The sequence below is a fragment of the Lutra lutra genome, chromosome 11 (genome assembly GCF_902655055.1).
Source record: "Lutra lutra chromosome 11, mLutLut1.2, whole genome shotgun sequence".
Lineage (NCBI taxonomy): Eukaryota > Metazoa > Chordata > Mammalia > Carnivora > Mustelidae > Lutra > Lutra lutra.
The window spans coordinates 31,834,417-31,857,386 of record NC_062288.1 but is presented as its reverse complement, the minus strand read 5'-3'; the positions used below and the strand labels follow the sequence as shown (position 1 = coordinate 31,857,386).

The following is a 22,970-nucleotide window of genomic DNA, read 5'->3' as shown; positions in this document are numbered from 1 at the left end:
TGTTGTCTTCTCAGAGAGGCAGTCCCTAACCAGGCAGGCTAAGCCAGCTGACTCTGTTGTCATTGGGGTCTAAGCTCTATGAGGGAGGGAGTTTTTGTATGTTTTCTTTACTAGGTACTTACATACTGAGTGAATATTGAATACATCAATCCCCCCTCTTACTATTTGCATTTGAGTGTATACTTTATGAGGACAGGGAGCTTGTCTTTTTCACTGTTGTTGCGAGTACCTAGAACCAAACATGAGCCTTACTAGTTTCTTAACAAATAATCTTTCGAACGTTGAATGAATGAATAAATTAATGGATTCATTGACTTCTTTCTCCAACCCAGGCACCATGGTAAGTCAAGTTAACCATCAAGCCTGCTGAATATTACCTAACCCACTCGCCTTTATGTATCAGCCTTCCTTCTACATAGTTTTGGGTGCAGGCCTCCTCTCTTTCTTATCAATATCTAGCCAAACATCTTACATTTCCTTATATTTGAAGGGCTCTGATTATAATTAGTTTAAGCCTCTGTCTTACATTTTACCTGATGTATCACAACATTTTTTTCGTTTCCTTCACTGTAAACTACTGAACAGTCGTATTAATTTTTACATTTCCTAAACCTGTAACAGTACCTGCTTATATTATATTGTGTGCCTAATTAAAGTTTATTTCTTATTTTCATCCTCACAACCACCATGTGAGGCTTGCTGCCTATATGAATATTTTCCTCATTTTGTAAATGTAGATACTGAGGTATTATTAAGAGATTATTTTCCCCAAACTTCCCTTCCTATTAAGTGATAGAACTAGACATTAAACTGAGGCCCTTGTGCTACTCAGTCTTATGTTACTACTTTCCTCAAATCTTCTTATTACTTTGTCTCCAGAAATCAATCTTGCCTCCTGTCACAAATAAACATGAGGTTCTGAGCTCTGTCTGCTTTGTCCTTGTTCTTGGAAACGTGTTTGTTTCTGTGCCTACTCTTAGCTTGTTCCTTCTAGCTTGAGATGAAGCTCAAGCTTTGCCTGTTTAAGAACCATTCTCCCTTTACCAAGTTTTATTGTGAATACTTTCAGATATATGGAAAAGTAGAACAATAAAAGTCACGCTCATATACCCATTGTCTGTATCTAACAACTGTTAACATTTTGCCTCCCATTTCACCTGAAATCATAGATTTTGTGATGTTTCTTGCATAGCTGCCTGTTGACACACCTCAAAATTTTTCCTACATGACATTTTCTTATAAAACATAACACAATGTTCAATTTAATAAAGCGAGTACTAATTCCTTAATATTATGTAATGTCCAGTTCACGTTCAAATATTTCCTGTTATCTCTGAAAAGAAATGTCTTTTACAATTGATTTGTTTAAAAGAGGATCTAGTCAGTGACAACACTTAGATATTGTGTTTTCCAAGTCTAGAAGCTTTCTTGTTCAAAATGACATTGGCATGCTGAAAAGACTATACTGTTTGTCCTGTAGAATGCCTCATCTTCTAGACTCTTTTTATTGCTTTCCTATGGCATCATTTCACTTGTTCTTCTGTGGCTTACATTTTTAATATTCTGAAAATTATAAATACATTCACATTACATATTTTGCGGTAAGAAGATTGTGTGGGGGATGCTGTGTGCTTCGTGTCTCATCATATCTGGAAATATCAAATGTCAGAATATTTGACTTCTCTACAATACTAAATTTGATCACTTGGTTAAGGTGATGACATAGTGAACCCTTCCATTGTGAAAGGACTTGTACCCCCTTGAAGCTATGAGTGATGCTGGGGCATCGTGGGGGTATCTTGTTTACCCATTAGATATAAGATCCACTAATGATCCATCTACTCAAGTTCTTGAAACTTTTTTTTTCCTTGTTCTGTAGGATGTTGCCCAATTCAGTTTCCTTCCTGTTTTTTCACCAGTCACCACTGTGACTGATGTACCTGTAAACATGTGTGAGACTTCATTAACTAGTCTATCCTCGATGTTGCTTTCCTGTTGGGTGTCCACTCTCTTGCTTTTCCTTTTGTCCCGGGATCATCAAAAGGACAGTCAACATGCTGTCTCAATTACTTCATTTTCAAATTATTCTTAACCCCAGTCACTCTTTTTCTCTTCCTGGATGATCTTATCCAACTTGCATGACTTCTGCTATATACGCTAGTAGCATGAAACTGCGTTCCAAACTCAGAATTCCTTCCATGAGCGTTCTCGGATAGCATTTCCAGGATGAGCCATCAAATAGCGCAAAAAGAAATTTCCTGTGTCCCTTCCCTCCATCTTGTCTCCTCTGGTTTGCCCTTGCTCGGTGAAGGGTGCTTCTTTGTCAGTCAGCTTTTTATTACTGCTTCTACACCACATACCCCCTCTTCTCTGAGCATACTGCTCTGACGCCTGTTCTTTTTGGTTGGAACGCCTTCTTTCTTGCTTCTGAACACAGGCCAAACTTTCAAGCCTGGGAAGATGAAAAACCTCCTCTGTGGGGCTTTTCCACAAAGAAGGAAATGACCATTCGCTCTGTTTTATGTCTGCTTTACCGCATACACTACGCTGTCTTAGCGTGCAGTATATAGATTGCATATACTTCTTTGCTTGGCCTTCCTTCTCCTTTTTGAGCACTTTGACAGCAAGACTTACACCTTTGGTATTTATCTGTCTTTTATTAGTCATTGGGTAGGCATTGAGTAAATATTTATATTCATGGCCTGCTTGTTTTTATTATGGTCAGTGACTAGTTTTGGTAGTAAAAGATCCTGTGGGAGTGGTGATGAGAGAAATCTTTGTATATCAACTATTTTCTCTTCCTCTACTAAGGAATATGATATTTTATCCACTTTAAAGGAGTCTCTAAGAGAAAATAAATGGCTTCTGTCCATCTCTTTCTCCTTATTTATGTGTTTTTTTAAAAAATTTTATTTATTTATTTGAGAGAAAGAGAGACAAGGTGAGAGAGAGCATGAGAGGGGAGAAGGTCAGAGGGAGAAGCAGACTCCCATGGAGCTGGGAGCCCGGTGTGGGACTTGATCCCAGGACTCTGGGATCATGACCTGAGCTGAAGGCAGTCAGTCGCCTAACCAAGGCACCCCTTATTTATGTTTTTTTTTTGAAGAGGTAGATGAATGCTTAGTTAAGACAAAGTAAATAATGACAAAATTTAGCCTGTGTTTCAGTGAAATATGAAAGAAGGGCCAAAAAACACATTTTCCCTGTTTTAATTTATAAAGAAGAGGATGTTATTGATTATGGATATGTCATTAACTCAAATTTGAGCTTGCTTTATTACATTTCTAAGAGCTAGAAATGTTTTTTAAAATATTTATTTCTTTAAGAGATAGAAAGAGAGAGGCCTTTGTGCTCTGCCTCTGTTGGGGTAGAGGTTGAGAATCTTCACGCATTGCAGGGCTCAATCTCAAAACCCATGAGATCATGACCTGATCTGAAACCAAGAGTCAGATGCTTAACTGACTGAGTCACCCAGGTATCCCTAGAAAAAGTTTGAATGCAAAGACCTAAGTATATATTAGATATTCTTCTTCCACCAAACTTGAATTTTTGCTAATTTTTTTAAAAAGATTTATTTATTTATTTGAAAGAGAGAGAAAATATGTGGGAGAGGCAGAGGGAGAGAATCTTCAAACAGACTCCACACTGAGCACGGAGTCTGACACAGAGCTTGATCTCACGACCCTGAGATCATGATCTGAACCAAAACCAAGAGTTGAACGCTTAACCAATCCACCTAGGCACCCTGAATTTTTGCTAATTTTAAAGCTCAGCTTTACGAATGCTTTCCTACTTCATGAACTGCTGGTCACTACTGCCAAGAACTGTTCTGCTCTTTATTTTTCCACTTGTCAATTCTGTATGTATTCCTAGTTGTTACTACTGTAAGTTCCTTTTTAGCTAACTTTAAGATTGGCTTCGGTCTCCTTGTCTCAAATCTTTCTGCTGATGTGTCTTTTATGTTGCCTGATCTTGATTTTTATTTTGGTTTAGGTTCCCTGCCTAGACCTGTGATTCTTTTTTTATCCGCTTTCCTCTAGATTACAAACCTGCTGACTCTACCCCATGCATCCACAGGACAATCCCCTGCATTGGGGTTTATCCACAAACCCCCACAGAATGCTTCATCTGTTTTCTTTCATTTGGTTGTGTTTCAGTCCTTAACTAGTTCCTTGAATAATATGGCAGAAGTATTGATTTCTTCTCAAGTGGACTGCCACAGAGCCTTGAGCTCATTCCCCTTACTGTCTGTTCTCATCACTTTCTGGATCCAGAGAAGTCTGTCTTTATTTTTGACCTGCCTGTGATTAAAGAGATTATGCACATCTACATTGGTCAGGCATTATGTCCATATTCTGCCTTTTAAGGAAATCTCTTTTTGGGAAGCATGCATATAACGGATTCTTCCTTTCTCCTTCCTTCTTACTATTGAGGCCTGATTGTATTCAGATAAATTTACCTTCATACTAATTTCATTATGTGGCAGATCTTTTACTCAAGCAATTTTCAAAAAGCAGCAAAATACTTCCTTAGTGGTAGCCTCAGAGGGGACTTTGACAGTCAAAATTTGTCTTGGTTAAAAAAAAAATTGGGATGAAAAGTGGTTTCTACCCTTGGAAATCAGAAGAACAAATACATATTTTTATAGTTGTACCTTTAAAGACTTTTACAATTTTCCAGAATGTCCCATCCCTCTCGTCAAACCTCATATATAAGAAAAGAAGACAAACTGAGTCCAATATGAAGAAGTAGGTCAGAACTCAGTAGAAGAGTCAAATGCCCATTTAGAATTAGGCTATTATAATTGTTCAGGTTGGACCAGGATGGTAGTAGTAGTAGAAATAAGATTGTTAGGATTGTTAGAAATGAGAAATGTTAGGATTTTGTATGTATTTGGAAAGTAGAGCAAACTATCCGTAAAACTGTGCTAATTGTTCCTCTTCTTTACATTTCCTTTTTTTTTTTTTTTTTTTTTTTTTTTAGTTTCGCTACTCAAATTGGCTTGATAAGTTGTATATGTTGATGGGGACAATGGCTGCCATCATCCATGGAGCTGCACTCCCCCTCATGATGCTGGTGTTTGGAGACATGATAGATAGCTTTGCAAATGCAGGAATTCCAGGAAACATAACTTTCATAAACACAACTAATGGAAGTAAGTATTATTTGCAGCACTGATTTTATTGGAAACTTAAAAATCTGTCACTTAAAAACAATGTTTAGCTCTTAGTAAATATACTAGTGGGTTTATCTGTGTGGAAGTTGGAGGGATCTGAGCTACAGTTCCTATTGGTAGTTGGTACCAATTGGTAATTGGTAGTTTGAGAAGATAATATTCACAAGCATCAAAATCCACGTTGGAAGTGCTGGCAGAGATATGTAGAAAAAGATAGCTCTGTTAAGTCAGAAAAATCCCAGGAAGTTTCAGGAAGAGGTAAAAAACAAAACAAAAAAACCCCCACCTAATCTAGACATCAAATGATAAGTAGGAATCAGTCATGAGATTCTTTGACATGATAGATATGGGTGTCAGAGATAGGAGTCCAGGATGATTCTAAAATGTGTAGCCTGAGGAGCAGAATAGACTGGATGCAGTTACTATCAAGAAAGACAAAAAAAAAAAAAAAAAAGACAGTAGGTTTGGGCAGTAAATACCAGAAACTTAACTTTGGGTATTGTCACAGGTTGGGCTCCTTGGAGAAATATGGCCAAGAGAAGTTTGTGTGTGTGTGTGTGTGTGTGTGGGTGTGTGTGTGTGTGTGTGTGTGTTAGGATGGAAGAAATAATAGCTTGTTTGTATGCTAGTAGAAATGATCCAAAAGATAGAGAAAAAAAAATGATGCTTTGAGAGTGAGGGAAGAGAGTTGTCAAGTTGTCCTTGACAAAGGATGGAATATAATGCCCCAAAGGAATACTTGATTTAGGTAGAATCACGGATAAACTTATCCACTGTAATGGGTAGAAATGGAGAACATGTGAGTGCCAGCGCCCAGAGCTGACTTGAGGCGGAGGTGAGAATTTGTGGAAGTTTTCTTGGGATTACTTCAATTTGCTCAGTGAAGTGAGAAATAAGACACTTGGCTGATAAAGGAAAGAGATCTAAAACAGTCTTCCAAGAGAGCAGGAAAGAGACTGAACCATTGAAAAGATTTGGGTGCCATACATACTCTCACATTCACAGTTGACTGAGGAGGAACTGGTTGATATCTCTGAGCTCTCAAGTCACCTTTGGTCAAGCCTAAATTGATTTAAACTCAGCTTCCCAAAGACTTACAACCTGGTGTGCGCTCAAGTGGTAGAGCTTTTGAAAATGTCTGTTTGAGAATACATTTGACAATACATGGATATTCACATAGCTTTTTCAATTTTTAGTCTCTGATGAATGTTATGAATCTTTTCCCCCAAAATGTGCGTATAAATATTCATACCGATTTGGGGTATTTATAGATCCTTTGATACCTGTCAGTGGTCCTAGGAACCCCATTTTTGTAATTCTGAAGAATGCATTGTTTACCTTGAGGCTGGCTTACTTGAGTTCTGTGAATGCAGATAGGAGTTGGGCCAGAAAATTTTAGAGTATGTTTGAGCTATGTAAAATTCCTTTGTATTTATTATGTCCTTTTATGGCATTCAGAAGGAGCTGCCAAAAAATGCATCTTGGAATTGGCCCCTTTCTTTTATACCATTCACCCAAAGGAAGTTCACAGTGCTAGGTTTATTGGTTCCTCTGCATGCTGTATCTGGCAATATTCTTTGGAGTTAGTTTTCCTAACACATTATAGTGGAAGAATCAAATCTTTAGTACTCTGGTAGCCCAGCAGTTCTTACGTGTACATCTGTGCCCATTCATTTTGGTTTAAGATTTTATTTATTTTTTATTTTTTTTTATTTTTTTGAGAGAGAGAGCATACAAGAGGAGGGTAGAGGGAGAAGCAGATTCCCGCTGAGCAGGGAGCCCAATGTGGGACTTGATCCCAGGTCCCTGAGATCATAACCTGAGCTGAAGGCAGACACTTAACCCACTGAGCCACCCAGATGCCCCCATCTGTGCCCATGCTGATTCTCAACTACTGTAATGTCCAGTGGCCTTTTTTAAAAAACTGCATTAAGATTTTTTTAAAAGATTTTATTTATTTATTTGACACACACAGAAAGATCACAAGTAGGCAGAGAGGCAGGCAGAGAGAGAGGAGGAAGCAGGCTCCCTGCTGAGGAGAGTCTGATGTGGGACTCGATTCCAGGACCCTGAAACCATGACCCGAGCCGAAGGCAGAGGCTTTAACCCATTGAACCACCCAGGCGCCCCAAGATTTTCATACACTATATTTTCATTACCCAGATATTATCTCTTACTTTATGTAATAGATTTCTTTAAGTGGGAGTACTAATTATGACTCTGTCTACCTCCTGCAGATATGATGAGATGGACAGTAATCAGACTCATTTATCTAATAAGCATGCATGAGTTCCCAGACAGTGGTCCAGGTGCAGAGACTGGCTCCCTGAGAGGCCTGTGTGTCTGCCTACTTGTCGCGGCCGGCGCAACAAATCAACCAGGAATGTGAGGGTAAAAGGATGGTGAAAAGAAATTAAGAGACAAAGAGATGGGGGCAGGAGGAGCACTGAGGAGGATGTCCAACAGTGCCGATTTTATTCCACATCTATTAAGCATTTATAAGGCAGACCACAATAGAAGGAGTAATACATCAGTATCTAGTCAGATAGCCGCAAGTTCCTATAACAAGTTTACATTAACTACAAACAAATCTTGTGATGCCAGGTAATCACGGCTAATGCCATTAGCTACTATTGATACAAGAAGTTACAATCAACCAGGGAGTGGGTTATGGGAGGTACAGGAACAACAAGGACCAACTAAGAATTCATGACTCTGACCACATTGTTCCCTTCTGTAGAGAGAGCGTGTGGGAAGTCACATAGGAGAGCGCAGGACACGTAGCACAGACCCTTCCTCAGTGTTACTCAACTTTCCTGTCCTTACCCCCCTATCAAGGCGTCCGGACTTTAAAGGAGACACAAGTCAGGGCCTGGTTTGATCCACGACTCCAACCATGCCGTAGTCTCCAACACCTACTGATCAGTCTCCCAGACTGGAGAATGGCTGCATGGGTGGTCACAGCAGGCTCCTTCACAGATGCCTGCAATACGTGTTTTCCAGCTGGGGTTGTAGTTGACGTTGCATTCCTCTCCTGTACTCCCCCTTTAACTCACTCTTCTAATCTTGGGAAAGCTTTGAACTATGCTTCTATCAGGCTCTTAGGAGGTACCGTATTTAACTGTTAGGAAGCAGGCTCTGGAGTTGGACTGCCTGGCCCCAAGCCCCCCTACCTTCACCATTTTTTAGTTTTGAGCTTTGGGGGATTTCTTCATACTCTAATTTCCTTATCTATAAAAATGTTGACTTTTTAATGTTCTTTTACATAGAACATATTTCTATGTAGAACATATTTCATGGAGTGGTTGTGAAAATTAAATGGATTCATCATTTAAGGCTCAAAGAACAGGGCCTAGTTTATAAAAAGCACTCAGTAAATGGTCATTACCATGGTCATGTCATCAGTAAACTCATGCTTCCATGTTCTTCACAGAAAACCTGCATAACTTCCAGTGATGATGTGGTTCTTTATATCATTTCATCTTTACAGAACTCTGTGACACTTAATTTTTATATTGTTTAAAGCTTGAGACATATCTAGAGTTACTCAGTCCTTGTTATAGATGTGGATAGTTGTACATTTCAGCGGCATTTCCTTAGTAACTGTGAACCACTAGCCATGCCTTTCTGAGAAGGCAAGGTCCTCAAACGATGGCCCAGGGGTCAAATCTGGACTGTTGCCTAATTTTTTTTTTTAAGATTTTATATTTATTTGACAGATAGAGATCACAAGTAGGCAGAGAGGCAGGCAGTGAGAGAGGGAGGGAAGCAGGCTCCCCGCTGAGCAGAAAGCCGATGTGGGGCTTGATCCCAGGACCCTGAGATCATGACCTGAGCCGAAGGCAGCAGCTTAACCCACTGAGCCACCCAGGCGCCCAAGATAATATATGTATATTTTTTAAGATTTTATTTATTTATTTGACAGAGAGAGAGATCACCAGTAGGCAGAGAGGGGGAAGAAGTCTCCCTGCTGAGCAGAGAGCCCATTGCGGGGCTCGATCCCAGGATCCTGAGATCATGACCTGAGCCAAAGGCAGAGGCTTAAGTCACTGAACCACCCAGGCGCCCCTATTGCCTAATTTTGTAATGCTTGTGAGCTAAAGGATGGTTTTCTATTTTTAAATCATTGGGGAAAAAAAAAAGAAGAATAATATTTTGTGACACAGGATAATTATATAAAATTGAAATTTCAGTATCTGCAAATAAAATTTTAATAGAATACAGCTATGCCCATTCATTTGCATATTTTTGGTGGCTTCTTTAACACTCCTCTGGTACAGTAGAATTGTTGTGACAGAGACCATATGGTCTCCAAAGCCTAAAGTATTTACCTTCTGACTCTTTCCAGTAAAGGATCACCAGTCCCTGAGGTCAGGCACTGAATGGGGGGTTATTATCTTCAATTGTTCAATCTGTAAACTTGTGCTAAACTGTTCCATATGCCAGGCACAGTACATGTCTTAAGTATTCATTCCCACCCCCCAAGAGACTTAGTGGAGTGGGAGGAATGAATACATGAACCCACAAATGTGGGTATTAGTGCTGTGATAAAGAGATATACAAAATACCTGGGAAAGGAGAAGGGCACCTGACTCCATATATAAGAATCATAGGAGGGGTCCAAGAGGAGGTGATAACCAGATTTGATCAGCATCGTACCTCTCTCCTGCACAAAATAAACATGTTCTATGTAACAAGTGAAATTCCTCTAAAATAAATATTGAGGAAAAAATAAGTTACTATCCTTCTCTCAGCACCACCCCTTATTGCCACTACCCTGCTATATATCCTCCCATGTGTTTCCAAAAGCAGTGTGCAATCTCTACTGCAATTTTTAGTCAGGGACACTCAGTTCCCTGTCGCTCACCTGCTTGTCTGCAGATTGCTGTTTCCAGATAACAAATCATTTGTGGGGACAGCCTCAAAGGCTTTGATGCTGGGCCTAGAGATGAGAGCAAATGAGCTCCCTGATGTTTCTGGAGGCAGAGCCAGTCTCCTGGACTCCCAGGACCCTGACACTCTGACCTTTCTTCTTTTGCCCTCCCACTGTAAAACCTCATTACCTCTCCATGGGGGTAGACTAAGGAACAGAACCTCCTTGTTGGACAAGAAGTATTCCTTAGGTAGAGGAGACTTGGATTTGCTAAGGCTTTTAAAGCCTGAGGGTTTCACAGTAAACATTGGATTTAACCAGACAGCTCTTAAAACAAAGTGAACAGGTCCCTCTCTGCTGCTACAGTAAACCCCTGCAAGAGGTCTTTCTTTTCTGCCAATGTCTTGTCCTGATAATCAGACATGGGCCTTTGTCCTGCTCTTTTTGCTGTGGACCTGATTTCTTGACACCCTACTCCCATCTGTCTTTATCTTGTTTTTAGAATTTGCCTTTGCCTGAAAATCCAGGCCTGGGGAACTCTCTAGTCTTGTTGTACAACTTTGCTGAACAAAACTTAACCACCGCTGAATTTCTGTGATATTCCGTGAGTTCTCATCTTCCTCAGGAGACTGTCAACTTTCTGGAAATGCCCAGATAAAGACGATTGTGATTTTAGACATGTGTTGAAGGTGACAGGTTGGGTACAACTGTAAATGACAACCAGGCAGTTGAAGAAATCAGACTGAATCTTGGCCTTCAGAAAAGGACTAGAGAGTTGACAATATTTGAGTGGAAGGGATGTTAAACCTCCTGGGATAGGATGTAGAGAAACGTAGAAAGGGTGAGAGCCTTAAGCCTTGAGAAAAGACTCCATCGTTTACAATAACTAAAACTAACGTTTACTGAGCATTTAAGATGTGTGGGCGCTCTTCTTAGTACATTACATGTATGGACTTCTTTATTCTTGACAGATTAGGAAAGGGGTCCAGCAGGTTGAGTAAATTTAAATTGCCTCTGGTCATAGAGCTGGTAATGAGGATTCGAGCCCAGGCAGACTGGTCCCAAGCCCAAGCACTGGAGGAGACAGAGGGACACACAGAAAGGAAAATGCTAAAGATAACATGCTGATCCAGAAATTAAGGGACATGGAGGTATTTTCCATGCCTTGTGGTGGTTATCAGCCCTAGGTACTCGTTCAACACACACTTGATTACTTATTCTCTCTAATGCTTCCATTTATGATACATCCACACTGATGGCTTTTTTCTTTCTCCATAACTATATTATGGTTGGTTCTATTTTGTCTCCTCCACACTGGTGGCCAAGGAATGGAGAAAATGTAAGTCACTCAAAATCTAGTATAGTTTCATAATTCAGACAAAAAGGGGGAAATGTGGAAAGAGCTTACTTTCATATTTATCATTTCAATTCCCCTGCTCTAAAACTCATGAGGAACATGAAAACATCATCTGTATTTTGCTGCTTTAACTATGAGTGAATAAATCATGTACAGATCTTGAGTATGTGTTTTAAGACTTTCACGTACACAAAAAACATTGCCCTGTGTGCCCTCAAGGCCAGCATTTTGTATGCTCCAAAGTAGAATGATATAGATAATATTTGAATTCTAAGTATTTCGTAAAAATTTCCATAGTGGATCTTTTTTCTTGCATTTGCTCAAGGCTTTCCTCTGCCCCTAACCATTTCACTAGAAAAATCCTTAGAGCTTAATTTCTGGAAAATTGAGTATCCAATGTTGATAACATATTTGGAAGTATACTTTCAGCTTGGCATTTTTTGAAGTTTGTATTAATGTTAAAGATATGGCTAGTATTTCTAGAATAGTAGTAGAATGTAGCCAGATTTTTTGTGTGTGTGATTATTAGGAGAATGCTTTTCAAGCCAAAAAGTAGATTAGCTACCATGTCATCTCTACAATTTATAGTAAAGACAACATTAAAAAAGATATGTAGATGATATTTGACCTATTTCTGATCCTTAAAAAATGGAATGAACCTAATGAAAGATTGAATCATGGGATTTCATAGGCAAAAAGAGGCCTAGAACTTGGCCCAAACCCATAATTTTATAGCTATAGAAGGCAAGACCAAGGAAGTTGAAGCCATGTAAACACAATGGAATTGCTTGCCAGTTTTCAGAGCTACCTTTTAGTCTGATATTTTGTCAACTCTACTACTAGTGGTTTCAAACTCTGCCAAAAATTGTGGTAGACAATTTTTCACTTGGTGTTTTCCCTATGATGACATCCTGTACATTTGCTTATAGGTATGTCAGGCAAGGCAGCCATGAGATGTAGCTCTTCAGGCCAGGGATGTGAAGAAAGCACGCCTGAGGAGAGTGTGGCTCCCGGAGTCACCTGTCCCCTGCACTAAGCCCAGCCTCACTGAGCGGCAGGCTCTAGCCTGGGCCAGTGCTGGAGGGATTGATCATCTAGGTAAAAGGCCCAAATTTCGCTTGCATGTGGTTGACGGAGCTTCCTGCACAGGAAGACTGGAAGGACTGGGCTCCTAGTGTTCTTGAGCTAGAATGCCCCTTGTGGCTCATCTAATCACACTGCCTCCCACCACCACTGGGTATATAATGTCTCTCATGGAACATCTTCTTCATGGAGAGCCTTCCTTGGTTGAAAGAGGTGGGAGGGGAGCTCAGAGCCAGGATCTCTGCTCATTGTCTGCTCTGCTACCACCCGCCACAGTGCTGAGCTCACTCCACATAGAGTCCACCAGAAATATCTCTGGCTACAACCTGTGTGCAGAGCCATCCTCGTCACCGCTGATGTGACTCTAACTTTCTAACTCCACTTTGCCCAGCTGCATCCAGTTCTTCACAAGCTGTCACTGTGAGCTTTTACAAACCCAAGTCAGGTCACAGCTCTCCCAGTGGTTTTCTGTTGCATGGAATAAATAGAAACTCCTTTCATGGGCCAGTATGGCTCCCGTGACCTTGCCCACTCCTGCCCATCAGTCTCGTTGCTTACCCCATCCGCAGCAGCCTTCTCTCTGTTCTCTGAGTGTTCCCTTTTTCTTCCTGGCTTGGGTTGTTGCAGAAACTGCCCATCTCTCTGTAAGGGCTTAACTTTCACTTCTCCCTCAGAAAGACCTTTTGTCTCTAACCCACCTGAAAGTCACTATAGCATTACTGCTTGTCTCAACAAGATTTATTACTTAAAAATTACCTTGTGGATTTATTGGATTACTTCTTTATTACAGCTTGTCAAGTGGGAAGAAAGGCATCGGGGGCAGGGAGAGAGGAAGTTCCTGGGAAAAACTATCTTAGAAATTTCAGCATTGGAGGTTTGGGCCTGAGAGTAAAAGCATTTCCTGTTTGTGCAGAAATCCAATAAGATTAGAACAAAATGGATTTCTCATGCTAGGTTGTGTCCCTGGTGTCTGAAATAGTGCCTAACATGAAAGCTCTGTGGCAGATGGGTTCTGAAAATCTCTTATAATACACTCTCCTTTTCCCTTAGGAAAATTGCAAAACATATTTATGTCTCATACTTTTATTCATACTGTTCTTAAGTGTTCAGTAGGTAAAATTATGAAACATACTGAGATATTTGTGTCAGATAAAAATGCAATGTAGTGTGATCCTTAAATAGCATAGAGTCTTTGGTCATGGTGGTGGGCACTACTCAGTTGTGGTTTCTTTGAAGTCTTGCTTGGGTAGTAAGGTGCTGGTTTAGTCTATCTTTTTAATCTTATATGAGGCACTTATATACAAAATAGAATGATTGGATGGAATATTTGCGCAGTCGTCTGCATGTGTGGTGGCTTTGTGAAACCACTTGTAAACCTTTGGGACAAGCTAGGTTACAGCAGGTAGAGCAGGGTATTGAGGAGACAAAGAAGACTATGGGAGTTCATTTTTGCAGTGGCCATGCCAGTGGGCATGGGAGGCAGAGATAGATACCGATCCCCTTAGTTCTAGCATTGACTTAGTAAATTGAGTCAGGTGTCAGTTACTCTGGAGTTCTCTGACAAGGTGAGTCACTCTACTAGGAGTAAGCCATTGGAGACGTGGTCTTATTTGAACATATTCATGGAGAAGGAATCGTTATCAGAAGGGGAAAAAAATGTGGTAAAAGGCATTACTGGTAGAGAAAGGAGAATGAATGGAAGCTTGGAGGAAGAAAGTTGTCATCACTTCTCGGCTGAATCTCAGGGTGTGGAAAATATTCTTCACTCTAAAAGGGTGGATCTCAGCCTAATGACATTTAATCAAAATACTTTGTCATGGTCTGTGTACTCTCCAGTCCCCAAGGACAAATGCTTCAGGAACAGAGAAACCAAGACATTAAACCTCAGACATTATTATTATTATTATTTAATGCTGCAACAAACCTCCCTCCAGACAGTGACTACACAGTGCCCTAGTGCTGAAATGAGAAAGGTGTGGGGGTAAAGAAAATGTTTGGAAAATAATTCATTGACCTTTCAAAAATGTTATCCTGTCAGATATATTGTGACAAGGTTGAAAAGGTGCTAATATGACATGTTACGGATCTTGGACTTTATCCTTGATGTAATAAACACATACACACACACACACACACACACACACACACAGTGTGTGTGTGTGTGTGTGTGTATTTGACAGAGTGAGAGCATGGGGGAGGTAGGGACAGAGGGAGAGGGAAGGAGAGCATCTCAAGTAGACTCCACACCCATTATGGAGCCTAATGCAGTGCTCAACCCCACAACCCTGAGATCATGACCTGAGCCCAAATCAAGAGACAGACACTTAACTGACTGAGTCACCCAGGCGCCCCAGCATGGTTATATTTTTGTTGGCAAAAATAAAATCTGATGACAATGTGAAGACCTGATTGAGTAGAAAAACAAGTTAGGATCTCTTATTAGAGGAGAGGAATGGGATGACGGGGCCCTGAACCAGAGCACTGACCCTGAGGAAGGAGAGGATTTGAATAGCTGCAGTCCGGATATGGGAATCCCTACAGCTGTGGAAGTGGTTGAAGTCACCCTGGGAGTGTGCATGGAAGTCTGGGAAACACCAGCTTGTAGGGAGAGGGAGAACATGAGAAATCAGTGAATGACACTAAAAGGCATCACAGTCATGGAGGAACCAGGAGAAGGAGATTCTGGAAGCCAGAGGAGGAGAAAGTGGTCAAGAGTCTGAGCAAGTATTTTATTAAAACAAAAGGCACACTTAAATCTTTGGCTTTCCTGTACTCATTATTTGGTTGATATTGTTAGGTGTGTATACACACACACACACACACACACACACACACACACACATAAACACACACATGTTATACAGAGAGTTTCTGGCTTTTCCTACTGAAAAACAGTATTAATTTTTGGATACTATTTAAGCATTCTTCCTTATAACTATTGGATTGGGCGTAACCCTTGAGATCCATACAAGTAAATAGTAATTGGACCGTATGATCTCTCAGGTCATTTCAGCTTGAAAGTTTTGATTTTGTGAGGCACATGGGTGGCTCACTCACTTGAGCATCCGGCTCTTGGTTTTGGCTTGGGTCATGATCTCAGGGTTGTGGGATCCAGCCTCGTGTCAGGCTCTGCCCTCAGCAGGGTGTCCACTTGAAGATTCTCTCCCTCTGCCCATCCCTCCACTTATGCACATGCTCACTTGCTCTCTCCAAAATAAATCTTTTTAAAGTTTTGACTTTGTGAAGGCAATGCCTAACAAAGGATGAGCATTTTGTGAGAAGCTCATAGAAGCAGGGAAAATCTCTGGGCCAGAGCACTTTTAATTAATAAGATTTGATTGGAGAAAAAGAAAGTTGGTTGGAGGGAGTCCAGAGAATGTAACATTGTTATTTCATTAGTCAGTAGCAATTATCTCTGTCAGATGATTTGAATGCCTCATTGTTATTCTGACTGGCACAGTTTTATACAACTGAAGCACAAGTAGAAGGCACTTGGTGCTGAGGTTAGAGTCTGATGACTACATTTCTGTATGTATATACATACACATATACATATATTCGTATATGAGAGATACATATGTACATACATCTATTTATTTTATGATATCATACATACACATGTGTGAGTGTATGTATGTGTTGTACAAAAACATGAAGGAGTCAGTTTTGACCTTTCACATAATTTCTTGCTTTTCGAGCAGTCTAAAGTGACTATGGACCTAGAAGCCACCATTTGTTTAAATTCTCTTTGTTCCTTACCTCTAGAATTGAGAAAACTGATAGCAGCAGTGAATAGACAGATTTAGAGCTAGATTTGAGTTTGTCTTGCTTTGGTATTAATACACGCTAGCAACAATACCAGTTAGAAGCATTTCCTGGCTAGATGGAAAAGATTGAAAATCCCTAATGAGAGATCTTCTTAGACTCCTGTTTTAGAAGATCTTATGTGGAGATCTTTTTCTCATGTAGAGAAAAATCCTCACCCAGCTAGCTATTTAATATTTTGTCCTCGAAAATACAGAGCAGAAGCAATCTCATAGCTGATTTAAAAAATCCGTCCGGACACACGTATTCTTGCTTTACCGAAGGCAATACGGACAGAAAGTGTTCTGGGCTATGTGCTTTGAGCCGTCGTCTCTGCATCTTTCTATTACTTTCTTACTTTCTGTATTACCCCTAAATGTAAATTCCCCGGGGTTCTGTGCTTGCTCACCCTCTTCTCATTACCCCCCAGCCCTGTCCTCGCCGGTAAGGAGAGATGGCTTTTTTCTTTCCTGAATTTATCTATGGCCTCTAGCACATGACTCCTGAATCATTCAGACCAGAGCTCTCTCCAGAACAGGAACTCTAGAGTCTAAATAGTTATTAGACATCTTCAGTTGAATGTTCTAGATACCACAGAATAAAAATCTTCAGAACTGAACCAATAATCTTCTCACATCCGACCAGATCTGCTATTTTTTTTCCCCCTGACTTCTTATTTCCCACAGTGATACCACTGCTCTCCAGATGCTTAGGCTTGAGGTCTTGATTGTTTGCACAGCAGTTGCTAGAACCTGTAACTTCTCTTTCTCTGAATCTTAAGGGTACTCTCCTTCTTTTCTGTTCTCATTTAGACCCTCTGTGCTTATGTCACTGTAATAGCTTACATTGTTCAATCTCTTCCTAGTCCAGGTAATCATGCATTTCTAGCAGGTAAGTCATCCCAGACCCATCTCTAATCATGTCCTCTTCTGCTCAAACTGCTGAGTGACTACTAGTTTGATACACGTTACCTGTGGGGCCCAGATGATCTTTCCAGCCACATACCCACCTTCTCCCATCCCCACAACATACCCCAGCCAAACTGGCTTCCTCCCTTTTCAAACGTCAATGTGGACTTCTGTCCTCATTGCTCCCTTTGCCAGAAAATCTTTTACTCCTCTTTCCCATGCCTGTCAAAATCAGACTCCTCTGAATGAGGCCCTCTCATGACCTAACTTTTGAAATGACTATAGGATTTAAAGTGTGCATCCCCATTGGCCCAGCAACCTTGATTGTGATAATTTGTCCTACAAAAATATATACCATACATTCCTCTATAATATACCTATGTGGGTATGTGTAATACAGCATTGCCTGTAACAGTGAAAGGTTGGAAAGAAATGAAATAGACACAACTTTGAAAATATGGAGATACACGTTCATACCCACAGATTGACAGAAAATTGGCCACTGATTGTGGGCTGTGATTTTTCTTTTAAAAGAAGCATGTGTATGTATTTATGTGTGAGTAGACATACATATAGAAAAGAAACTGAAAAAATACACACCAAAATATTGAACAGAAGTGTGTGTCTGTGTGTGTGTGTGTGTGTGTGTGTGTGTGTTGGGTGGGCAGTGTTGAGGTTTTAATGTACCTTGTCTAAAAATGATGACATCTGCTAATCTTGCATGATGAGCTTGGTGGTGCTTATTACATAAACTTTTGTGTTTTATATTTTTTAAATAAAAATGAAAGCTGGAAAAATGCAGTGTTAGATTTAAATGCTAAGTGCTTTAATGTCGAGTATGCAGTGGTATTTAATTATCAGGATAGAGGTCTTAGAAAAGAGTTTCTCTGTGTCATCTCAGAGTAGTATTTCATAAAATATTTTAATTCATGGATGCCAGTATTCCAGCTGACACACTGCTTCTTAATAAATGTGGTTTTCTTCTTGCAATTAAGTCTGTGTGTGGTTGCACGTGTCCAGCAGTGAAGAATTTGAATGGATGCCATAAGGCTTACACATAGTTAGAATATCAGTTTGACCTATTTTTGTCTAAATTATTAAGTGACACAAGTTTGAGTCATTTTTACATACTTATTTTTAATGGAGAACAAAGAGACATAATGGTATATGTTTGTTTTGTGGTGATCTAGGTAATCCAAATGAGCCATCTTTCATCAACATTCTGGAGGCGGAAATGACCACGTAATTAGACATTTTCCTTACTATTGTTAAGCTTTTCTTTTCTTTTTTTTTTTTTTTAAAGATTTTATTTATTTATTTGACAGAGAGAAATCACAAGTAGGCAGAGAGGCAGGCAGAAAGAGAGGAGGAAGCAGGCTCCCTGCTGAGCAGAAAGCCCGATGTGGGGCTTGAACCCAGGACCTGGGATCATGACCTGAGCCGAAGGCAGGGGCTTAACCCACTGAGCCACCCAGGCGCCCCTGTTAAGCTTTTCTGTATCCAACTGTAGCATTGTATTTTTGTAGCATAAAATTTTACCTTATTATAATAAAGAGTCAGACTTTTTTTTTTTTTAAAGATTTTATTTATTTATTTGACAGACAGAAATCACAAGTAGGCAGAGAGGCAGGCAGAGAGAGAGAGGGAGAAGCAGGCTTCCCGCTGCACAGAGAGCCCGATGCGGGGCTCGATCCCAGGACCCTGGGATCATGACCTGAGCTGAAGGCAGAGGCTTTAACCCACTGAGCCACCCAGGCGCCCCAAGAGTCAGACTTTTAAGAATAATACCATTGTTAGTTTTCTAGGAGGATACAATGTAAATTTTTTTACTTTTTAAGAAATGAATTTGCGGTGTGAGCTGTAGTCAAGATTGAGCCTAAATTATATATATATATATATATATATATATATATATATATATATATGCATTGTAAGTATAGAATATCATAATAGGGAAATTAAAGGAGTTCAAAGTAGCTTTTTAAAAATGTAGTTAAATTAAGAATCACATGTTTACAATGACTTTGTAATTATTAGCTTGCTTCCTGGGTTTTTTTAGTCAAGATATGATGAGATCAGTCAACATAATTTTTTCCTTAACACAGCATCAGATTCTAAACAATGAAATAAAACATCCCAGAATAAATATAGTCCCTCTGACCTTCATTCACCCTGGGAAGCTTTTGTTAATGATTTATATATCTCGAAGTTTGTTCCCCAAAACAGCTTATAAGAAATATCCAAAGGTACTAGTTGGTTAATCAGAAGGTAATGATTCCACATTATCCTGTAAATGATCTGTTAGATCTGAAGAAAATAGAGATTCTTGATCATATTTTGAAAGATGAGAAGAAATATTCCTATGGAGAGGCATTTTTTTATATTGAGATGGAAGTGTCTTGTGATAATCTTACAAATACTTAAATATAAATATGTTTTCTTTGAATTAATGTGGACTGATGGTTTAGAATACATTAACTCCTTCTTAAGCATTCTGCTTGCTAAGTGGGGTTTTTTTTGAGCCATTTCTTTCTATGTTGCTTAACACTTGGATAATAATTAATTATTGAGCTGTCTATTAACTATAATTTAGTATTCTCATTACCTCATCCCAGATAAATGCTTTGTAATCACAAGGGATAACCTGGGGGAGATATGTTTACCAAGATGCCTGCTGGTTGAACACCCTGTTGCGAATAGTAATCTCCGTGATTATGTTGTTACATAATCATTTTTACAACTTCTGTGTAAGTTGCTTTTTATTGGAGGGTGGCAAGTAATGAACTTGTAAAGATAGGAATATTGGAATCCCATATTTCATTTCAGAATATTTGTCTTTAACCTAAAAATGAACTCGCTTAGTAAGGTGCAAGACTTGTTTGTTTTTTTAAAAAAATAAAGACTCTGAGCAAAGAAACATAAGTTCACCATTTCTAGATGATCAAGGGTCTAGTTTAGAAGATGGTCAAATTTTTTATTGTTCGAAGCATGCTACTTGATTCATTAAGCATTTTAGGGTAACTCACAAAGGCTAGTTGGGCAGATGATGTAAAAATACTTTTTATTTGACTTCTGTGTTCTGCCAGAAGGCCAGGGGACCATTTCCATCTCTGGGCTCCACTTTCTGACAGGTTCTGTCACTTCTTTCTATTCTCCAATGTGCAGAAACACCTCAAAGAGCTCATCAACCCATCCCGAGGCAATCTGAGTAGACAGGAATACAGCGGTAGGTCTTACTCCGTGCTCTGATGCTTCAAGGCATCACATGAGCCTTTCCTAGTAACTGGCATATCCTCTGAAGCTTACTGGGTGCCCAGCACTGGCCGAAGTGCATGGCACGCACTGCTGCCTTCCTACTCTTATCTGCATTTCACTGCAGATAAGAAATTAAAAGACTGAGCTTTAGGAAGGTCAAGGCACTTGCCCAGGATGATAGAGCAGTGAAGTGAAGGGCTGGGGTTTGAGCCAAAGCAGAAGCCACAACCCCACTCTACTGGTGTAGATGCAGTTGGAGGCCACCCACCAATTCTGCCTGTCACTACCCCTTCTAATTTAAGGATGGTAAGGCAGCTAGGTGAATGAAAACATATGTCTGTGGGGACAGCCGTGGCGATTGGAAAACTGTCTGTGGAGAGTTCTCATTGCTTTGCAGGTATGCCTATTATTACAGTGGGATCGGGGCTGGAGTGCTGGTGGCTGCTTACATCCAGGTGTCCTTCTGGTGCCTGGCTGCTGGAAGACAGATACTCACGATTAGGAAACAGTTTTTTCACGCTATCATGCGACAGGAGATTGGCTGGTTTGATGTCCATGACGTGGGGGAGCTTAACACCCGGCTCACGGAGTAAGTACCCGCTCTTACATTTAACTCAGACATGGTTCTTATTCTTCCTTAAATGAAAAGAGAGGTTGTCAGATCTGTTCAGAGATATAAGTGCATAACTCAGAAGTCATTATGAGACTGAATTCCTTCTGAGCAGCAACCATGCCTCATACATCCTTTGGTCCCTACCACCCTGGCAGGGCATGAGGACATTTGCATGACTAGCAATGAATGAGGGAGACCTGCCAGACTCAGAAAGTCATCTGAGAGCAGTGCAGGAGAGCAACAACATGATGTTTTCTGAGGAAGTTTCTGAGCAGAATCCTGGATGGAAACCAATTGCCCCACGCTCAGAACATAACAGCGAAATGGATTCAGTTCTAATTCGCAATTCTCGTGTTTACTTCTAACACTGTCTGTTCTTTTAGTGATGTCTCCAAAATCAACGAAGGAATTGGTGACAAAATTGGAATGTTCTTTCAGTCAATAGCAACATTTTTCATCGGTTTTATAGTGGGATTTACACGTGGTTGGAAGCTAACCCTTGTGATCTTGGCCATCAGTCCTGTTCTTGGACTGTCAGCTGCTATCTGGGCAAAGGTGAGTAAAGCATGTAAATCCAGATTTTATACTGTCCCCACTACACCTCCCCCCATGGTGGAAGGCTGTTTTTATTTCATATGGTGACCCAGACTATATACTTGATACTTGGTTTTATTTTATTTTATTATTTTTTTTTTATTTAAGTTCAAGTTAGTTAACATATAGTGTAGTATTGGTTTCAGGAGTAGAATTTAGTGATTTATCACTTATACCACAAGTGGCCTTATTAATGCCCATCACCCATTTAGTGCATCCCTCCCTCCCCTCCCCTCCAGCAACTCTCTATTTGTTCTCTACAGTTAAGTCCCTTATGATTTGTCTCCCTCTTTGTTTTTATTTTACTTTTCCTTCCCTTCCCCTATATTCATTTATTTTGTTTCTTAAATTCCGTATGTGAGTGAAATCATATGATATTTGTCTTTCTTTGACTGATTTATTTCTCTTAGCATAATCCGCTCTGGCTCTATCCACGTCATTGCAAATGGCAAGATTTTGTTCTTTTTGGTGGTTGAGTAATATTCCAGTGTATGTATATATGTATACACTCACACACACAGAAACACACCAATTCTTTATCCATTCATCAGTAGATGGACATTTGGGCTCTTTATAATTAGGCTGTTGTTGATAGTGCTGGCTGTAAACATTGGGGTGCATATGCTCCCTTCAAATCAGTATTTTTGTACCCTTTGGGTACCTACTTGGTAGTGCAATTGCTGGATCATGGGCTAGTACTATTTTTGAATCTCTGAGGAACCTCCACACTGTTTTCTAGAGTTGTTGCATCAGTTTGCACTCCCACCAACAGCTCAAAAGTGTTCTCCTTTCTCTACATCTTTGCCAATGTCTGTTGTTTCCTGAGTTGCTAATTTTAGCCATTCTGACCAATAGTATCTCATTGTGGTTTTGGACTTGTATTTCCCTAGTGATGAGTGATGCTGAGTATTTTTTCATGTGTCTTTTAGCCACTTGTATATCTTCTTTGGAAAAATATCTTTTCATGTCTTCTGTCCTCTTCTTAGCTGGATTATTTATTTTTTGGTTGTTCATTTTCATGAGCTCTTTATAGATTTGGATCCTAGCCCTTTATCTGATATGTCATTTGTAAATGTCTTCTCCCATTCCAGAGGCTCCCTTTTAGTTTTGTTGATTTTTTTCCTTCACTGTGCAGAAGCTTATTATCTTGATGAAGTCCCAGTACTTCATTTTTGCTTTTGTTTCCCTTGCCTCCAGAGACATGTCTAATACGAAGTTGCTGCAGCCAAGGTCAGTTTGCTGCCTGTGTTCTCCTCGAGGATTTGGAAGGATCCCTGTCTCACATTTGGGTCTTTCATCCATTTTGA

The 22,970-nt window shown here is 40.0% G+C and overlaps 1 protein-coding gene across 3 annotated transcripts in view; it reads left to right on the top strand.

Annotated features, from left to right (window-relative positions):
* Positions 1-22,970, top strand: part of LOC125080471 (ATP-dependent translocase ABCB1) — a 110,130-nt gene that overhangs the window by 14,035 nt on the left and 73,125 nt on the right. For all 3 annotated transcript variants that reach the window (XM_047694337.1, XM_047694335.1, XM_047694336.1), the window contains 4 exons: positions 4,984-5,155; positions 18,392-18,443; positions 20,854-21,045; positions 21,453-21,624. In XM_047694337.1, the coding sequence (XP_047550293.1) occupies positions 4,984-5,155; positions 18,392-18,443; positions 20,854-21,045; positions 21,453-21,624 (588 nt within the window). The remainder of the gene's footprint in view (positions 1-4,983; positions 5,156-18,391; positions 18,444-20,853; positions 21,046-21,452; positions 21,625-22,970) is intronic.